General features: G+C 42.4%; 1 protein-coding gene across 1 annotated transcript; it reads right to left on the reverse strand.

The window, feature by feature from the left end:
* Nucleotides 1-4,244: 4,244 nt before the first annotated feature.
* On the reverse strand, nt 4,245-4,303 carry LOC106013281 (the record flags this gene model as incomplete). Its single annotated transcript, XM_013088542.1, is given in 1 exon segment — nt 4,245-4,303. A coding segment is annotated over 1 exon segment (59 nt), but the record flags the coding sequence as incomplete, so codon positions are not given.
* Between the last annotated feature and the right edge of the window lie 3,373 nt (nt 4,304-7,676).

A 7,676-nucleotide genomic window follows, 5' to 3' on the forward strand; every position in this document is an offset into this window, starting at 1 on the left:
TCTCTCTCTCTCTCTCTCTCTCTTTCTCTCTCTCTGATCGCCCATACTGTTCAATGTCTACACTGCTCGTATTGCAACGCCGAACAGCGTTGGGTCAGGGAGAGCACTAACATTTGCAGATGACATCTTGACCTACAGGCAAGGACGGGATCGGCAGAAAATGACACATGAATTACAGCAAGAGGTTGAGAAAATTATGGAGTGGTGTGCTGAATCGACCGCACTGATCAAACCTCAGAAGGCCGCAGCACATTAAACAATCGAATAGTAAAGACAAATGTCCCAGAGCTGACGGTAAATGGACTGTGTATTCAAAGATGTCAGAAGATGCGGTGTCTGGGTGTGGTTTTCCATCGCTGTCGATCCTTCAAATATCACATAGATGGTGTTGTGGAAAGGGCAAAGAAGGGCTCGAGTGCAGTGAAGGTCATGGCAGCTTCGGGAATGGAACAAAGGCTACTGCTTCTTATGTATCAGCAGCTGGTCTTTGCAGTAATCGATTATGGGCTCGGAGTATTGACCTTGACAAAAACCCAACTGGACAAGTTGGACCGAGTTCAAAATGAAGCCATGCGCATCATACTAGGCAGCACCAGGGATACGCCAATTATCTGTATGAGGCATGTATTGGGCCTCATGTCGGTGGAAAACAGACACAAAGTGGCTCAGGTGAGGGCGTACATGAAGGTGGCGGCTCATAAGCAACACCCACTTCACGAAGCCACTGGAGCAACCAAGGGAAATCGCCTAAAACGACGAGCTTCTTGGATGGCTGAGGCTGAAAACACCATAAAGGAGGTCTGCCCACTGGAAGATATAAAGCCGGGTGAAGAATGGATAAAGATGAATGAGAGATAACAGGGAGATTTTGTGAAGGCAGTGATTACGCTCGAACAGAGAATGTAGAGAGTGGCTGCAGGGGGCGACAGATGCTGACATACCATAACTGATTGAAGAAAACTCACGGCACGGAGATGTGGTTGTATACACGGATGGATCTTTTAAACGAGGGTTAAAATCTGGATGGGGCTTCTCAGCAAGAGTTACTGGCGGATTGGTGCAGGAACAGCAGAGAGCATACATCTAGCCTGAGAATGGAGATAGAGGCAATCACTCAGTCTCTCAAATGGGTCACAACAACTCGACAAGCACATGTGATCTTTGTCACAGACTCTCGGAGCACTCTGAGGAAGATTGAAAGTGGAAACCTTAGAGCTGAATGGACAGAGCTCCTGAAGAAGACAACTCTGAAAAAGATCACGTGGATCTTTACCCCGGGCCATGCTGGAGTCAAAGGCTATGACCGGGCTGATGAGTTCGCTGGGAAAGCAAAACCAGAAGGGAAGCTGTGCCCTGACAAACCTGAAATTGTACGTACAGTCAGGGGAAAATGAGAAAAAGAACAAGAAGACTCGGAATACCATCATCTTGAGCGACTTCGTGTGCTTGAAATTGGATCGGACGCCTGCAGAAGTTCAAGACTTAGTGGAGGAGCAGAAGGCTATGGAATCAACCATTGCTTGGAACCGTCAGCATCTACACACTTCGAGATGTGCTTTTTCAGGGGACGGAGCGCTTATGGGAATGCCCCTTGTGCAGTGATGTCGGTCCTTCACACAAATAAACAAGTAAACAAGTCTCTCTCTCTCTCTCTCTCTCTCTCTCTCTCTCTCTCTCTCTCTCTCTCTCTCTCTCTCTCTCTCTCTCCCTCTCACATACGCACACACTCACACACACACACATACACACACACACACATACACACACGCACACACACACCCACAAACACACACATACTGACACACGTCCACAACAGCGAGTCTGGGACAATGGATCTACTTAAAGTATTAAATCATTTCAGTTTAGGGCTGTTCAAATATAATCTTACACCTTTTGGGGGGACTTTTGGCTCCCCCTCCCCCCCCCCCCCAAAAAAAAATTAAATTAAAAAAAACCCCGTAATATTACATTGTTCGCTTATAACATTAATAATAATTTATGACATGTATATTGCGCATATCCGTGTTACAGTCATTGTTCTATGGGTTTTACAGAATATTCAGGGAAAACATGAATACACACATACATGCACGTAATAATATGCAGTTCTATGTTCACAAAAAAAAAAAAAGTAAATCATTCCAGAAAAATATAGCATAATAATATACTCTTTCTTACTAATAAGGAAAAACTTGAGACTCACGTCAATGTCAAAAGCCCCCTTAATTACAAATAACAAAGTGAACGTGGAATTCTGATATTGGCAACACCTCGGGACCGAAAAAAAGTGTAATATAACATTGGTTCAAGACCCACCACCACCACCACCCCCCCTTTCTTAAACTTTTCTTACAGGAGCTGAAGACACCCCCCCCCTTTCCAAGCGTAAAAATTATTTGAACGTCCCCTTTGGGCGAAATAATAATGGAATCATACAAGCCAAACATCAAACTTTCGCACGCTGGTCGACCGCGTAATGAACACAGGACACTGCCTAGTTGAGAAAAAAACTGCAGCCTTTCATTGTCTCACTAAGGCACCCTACACACTAAAATAAAACATTTCCACTCGTCGCACGGTTTCCAGTATGCAAATGAGGCAATTTTCGCCTGTTCTTGTCTCTTCAACGTCTTGTGACGTCATACCAGTGCAGTGGAAAATTTCCCTAACCAGGCTAAGCGATATCCCCCATTTGTGGGCCGTTTGGCAAATCACCCGGGTAGATCACCCGGGTAGGTACCGGTGCTCTTTAATACTCCACTTGGAAATATATGTAGGTGAGCGGAATGAAAACTCTAGTAGTGAGTCATTGCAATAAAAAAAAGATGTTGAAAAGTACTGGCATAGACTATCAACCTTTTTTAATGTAATGCCACGTCTGCACTACAAGCCTAGCATGGTGACGGGAATACGTCTTCGATCCAAGAGTGAAGAAGTCATGATATACGTCATGGGATTTTGATACACATCCCGCGTGTGGGATCCAGTTTAAACCAACCCTAGAAAACGGGGTGGTTGGGGGGGGGGAGGTGTGGATACGCCTGGGAAGAGAGCAGAATAACCATTCATTATCTGCTCTTTGTTAAGAATACCGAGGAAAATTGAACTGCAGAAGAGCAGTACGGCGTGTGGCGTAAATGGATTTTTGATTTCAATAAATAATTGTATTGCTATGCATCTCTGTCAGAAGAGCTGCCCTCTTTGTTTCTATGGCCTCTAGCCTTCGGAATTCGGTGAGCATTGTACTTAAACATTATAAGAAATAACATACACTGTTAAAAGAAAAGGGTTAAAACGAGCTAAGCTATGTGAACACAGTCATGTTTGTGTAAGAAATTCGGGTTTTGGGGGGGGGGGGATTTGATATTCTGTCCAACATCGGAAGTACTGAAAAGTTTGTGACAGCGAGGTGTGTTAAAGAGACTGATACAGAACAGGAATTTCGACAAAAGAATGCGTGTCAAGAGGCCCTTACTAACAAGAGATATAATATAAGGCAATATTTTCCAGCAGTTTGTTATAATATTGTAGGGACAATATAAAGTCATGGATCAAACTATTGGTCCACCAAGAGCTATACGAGTTCTACTATATAGTCTCGGTCAGTGATGTATTTTGGGAACCAAGATGTCCACCTTCAAAATGACCTCTTGCTTCATATAAAGCATAGTATCTTCTTTCTTTCTTTTCCGATCCAGCGGCCATTTGGGTTCTAGCCCTTCGGTCTGTCGATATGGCAAAGAATTGACAGGTTTTAATCAGCTGTGCTTTGTCGCTGTATAGAGTGTTTCCGATGTCTGGGGAGGCAGGTAGGTAGGTGCTACGCAGGTCACAAAGTGCTGGGCAGTTAAAGAGGTGGTGTGGTACTGTTTCATCCTGGCAGTCGCACAACGGGCAGTCGGGTGGGGTATCCTTGCGGATCCTATTAAGGTAGGAATTTAGTGGTATGTGTTGTGTTCGCAAGCGAAATATTGTGACTTGTTCTCTTCTACTCAGGGAATTTATTGCATCTAAAGCATAGTATAAAACACTCAATATAGAGAATACGTAAAATGTAACCTATCCCCCCTCTTTCTCTTTCTTTCTCTCTCTCTCTCTCTCTCTCTCTCTCTCTCTCTCTCTCTCTCTCTCTCTCTCTCTCTCTCTCTCTCTCTCTCTCTCTAAAAATTAATTATCATTAGCAGTACGTAGTGTGTCCGTTTCTTGGACAGTTCAGGTAAGACAATTTAAACCTTTCCACTCACGTAAAGCAGTTGTGAGCAGGTCGACAGGAACAGTGAATCGTCTGATCTTGTAGACCCATGGGGCAGGATCGCTTCTTTTCCAAGTCAGAAGATGACAGTAGCCAGACTGAGTTATTTTAATTTTAGGCCCACTATGTATCGCATAATCAAACAAATATAATACGGCGAAATGAAATACGAGGCAAAATACTAAGTCTATGTGAGCTGTTTCACAATTTAACAGGGCTCACGCATGCTGACCAAGTTGCTTAATACCCTGGGAAGGAAAAGGCTTCTGCTAGATTGAATAATGATGAGAAATGTGTTTTTTGTTGTTGTTGTTGTTGCTTTTTTTTGGGGGGGGGTGTAAAACGTTAATTTGTATGGACAAGAAAGGTTCATTAATTTATATAACTTTCAATTATCATAACAGGAAAAGCCCCTTCCTAAAATGGAGGCAAAAATACTTTTTATATAAATATTGTTGTAGCAAGCCCAGCACACGATTGTGCTGATAAATCTAGATCTAGGCTTTTGAAAATTATATTTTAATTATCCCTGTGAACTTTTAAAGCAGTTTTCACTTTAACTCTTCATAGATGGTTTATAAACGTACAGCTAGATTCTAGATCTAGATTCTAGCATACAATCAAAAACCCTTACTTGATGATTGATGCGACAATGGTTTTGGTCAAGTTCCTGGGAAAGGGAAATTTTAGGGATTAAATAAGCATTCTGGTTTCAACGTAACCCTTGTTTGAAATGGAAGAAACAATATCTAGATCTATAGCTGTGTAAAATAACAGTATTACTGATACCTTGATGGTGCTAAGCTTATTTTTCTGATTGTTGCCGTTCCTCGTAGTAATTTTTTAAAAAAATGTTCATGAACTCACTTCCGTTTTGTAGGCCTACCAAATCTTGGCGAGAGCAAAGACTTCCCGATCAATGCACAATACATGTAGAAAAAGAAGATCCATATTATGATATATTGGTAACTTAAACGCTTCTCTGTTGCTGCTATTGGGTGTGGGTTTTTTTCTTGTCGCCTCAGACTCTGGTAGATCTAATCTAAGGAACACATAACGAAGTTAAAGTGGTATCTAAATAGAGCCAAGTTTTGGTAGAAGTTTAACGGCACTTGCATCACAATTAAATCATATAAGTGCCGAAGATTCGAGGTGTTACTAGTAACATACTGTTATGTTAAGACTTATTTGAGTCTTTGATTAGTATATCTAGATGATAGTTGATGTTGGTGGGGCCCCACCTGCTGGTCGTCTTCTAGTTCTTCGTTAGTCAATGCTACTCCTTTCGGCTTCAGTGAGAGAGTGACCTTCAGATTTCCCCCTGCGCTTGCACGAAATCACAGTCACGTGATATGTCCCTTAGGCCTACGTCACAATAATTATTATTAAAGTCTGTTCACGCTACATATTCTTCTATTTTTAAGGTGCGTTTACACCACATCTCCCCCTCTTTATATGAGGAAATAACAACTTGAAAGGGCTAAAGCCCCAAATAACAAAAACAACTCTAAGGGCGACAACTATAACAAATTAGTTTTCCTCTCAGGAACAAAACACTATATACATCATCTGATATTTACACTAGGAGGAGAGAGTACCATAAATCCAGTACCTCTCTCGGCTTCACCAGTCTTCCACTTCTAGTGGCAACTGGCTTTGTCTCCGTCTCATTTGAAAGGCTACTTGCAGGATCAATTTGAATTATCCCTGGCTCAGTTTGAGGTTGCCCTAACGTTGGTAAATTATTACTATCCATGGATATAGCAAGAGGTATAGACAGATGTTTATCCGATCTTTTCTAACCTGTTGGTGGTTCCTCCGGAATTTCGTATCGTTCTGTCTTTCCTGCAAGGATGGTACTCTAGTTCTTAGTGTCCGGTTCATCAGCAGTTCAGTTGGACTCTGTCCCTGGGTCAAAGGTGTGGCTCTGTAATTTAAAAGGGTCAGAAAAGGGTCCTATTCCTTCTTGAGCATGTTTTTAATAGTTTGAACTGTTCTCTCCGATTCTTCATGAGCCGACTGATGATGAGGGCTACTTGTAACATGTCTGAATCCATAATAGGAAGCGAAGTTACAAAACTCTGCTGAAGTATATTGCGTCCCATTGTCAGTAAGTGCTGTCCTGGGAATGCCCATTCTTGCAAAGATAGCATTGAAACTGTTGATAACAGTCTTGGGAGTAAGGGAAGTAAGATGTGAAATCTCAATCCATCTGGAATAATAATCCACCACCAGCAGATAATGTTCTCCCTGCCATTCAAACAGGTCATTTTCTACTTTTTCCCAAGGGTGATCTGGAGTTGGAGTTGGTACTAGCGGTTGAGGAGGCAATACTCTGTGTTTTTCACACTCAGGGCAGTTGTTCATTGGGGTTTCAATATTTTTAGACATCCCAGGCCACCAAATACAGGTGCGTGCTAAAGCCCTACACTTGACTATACCTTGATGCCCCTGGTGGATTCTCTGGAGCATGTCTTCCCTCAGTGAAGACGGAATGACTAACCTGCATCCGTGCAAGAGAATCCCTTGCTCCACCGCCAAACAATGACGCTCTGCATTGTATAATTTTAATATTCCAGGCGTCCTTTGAGGCCAATGGCCTTGAGTGAATTGAATCTCCTCTCAGCATTCCTTGTCGCTGTGCAGTGCACGTCGAACTTCCTCTAATCTTTAATCTGATATGGGGATCGACTGAAATATTGTACTGACTTCAACTGTTTCCTCTTCTGCTTTATTGTTTTTCAAAGGAGACCTGGATAATGAGTCTGCCGTAATTAGGTCCTTGCCAGCAACATATTCAATGTCGCAAGTAAATCTAAACATCCTCATCCTGAATCTCTGTATTCTTGGAGTAAGGACAACCAAGTCTTTTACTTTCATCAGCGACAGTAATGGTTTGTGGTCTGTCTCGATTACAAACTAAGGGAGACCCACTAAAAATTCTGAAAATTGTTCACAACACCATGTCATAGCCAAAGCTTCCTTTTCAATCTGTGCATACCTAATCTCGGTATCCGTGAGAGATGTAGAAGAGTAGAAATCTGGCTTCCAGCCCTCCTGGTCTTTCTGCAGTAGAACTCCTCCAATTCCAAAAGAAGACGCGTCTGCAGACACTCTTATTGGCTTGTTTGGGTTGTAATGTTGTAGTACTGGTGTAGAACTAAGTAGAACTTTTACTTCTTCAAAAGCTGTCACTTGTTCTGTCCCCCATGTCCATTCGCTGTCTATCTTAAGCAGGTCTCTTAGAGGTTTTGTCACATCTGCCAGCAAAAATCTTCTTAGCTCTGGGACATTTTCTGGTGCCTCAAGCCTAGTAATGGCCTCGACTTTCTCTGGGTCAATGCTGACACCGTTTGCACTGACAATATGTCCAAGAAATGTCACTTTCTTTGTTGAAAACTCACACTTCTCATTTAGTGTAATT

This window comes from Aplysia californica, unplaced genomic scaffold (genome assembly GCF_000002075.1).
Source record: "Aplysia californica isolate F4 #8 unplaced genomic scaffold, AplCal3.0 scaffold00758, whole genome shotgun sequence".
NCBI lineage: Eukaryota > Metazoa > Mollusca > Gastropoda > Aplysiida > Aplysiidae > Aplysia > Aplysia californica.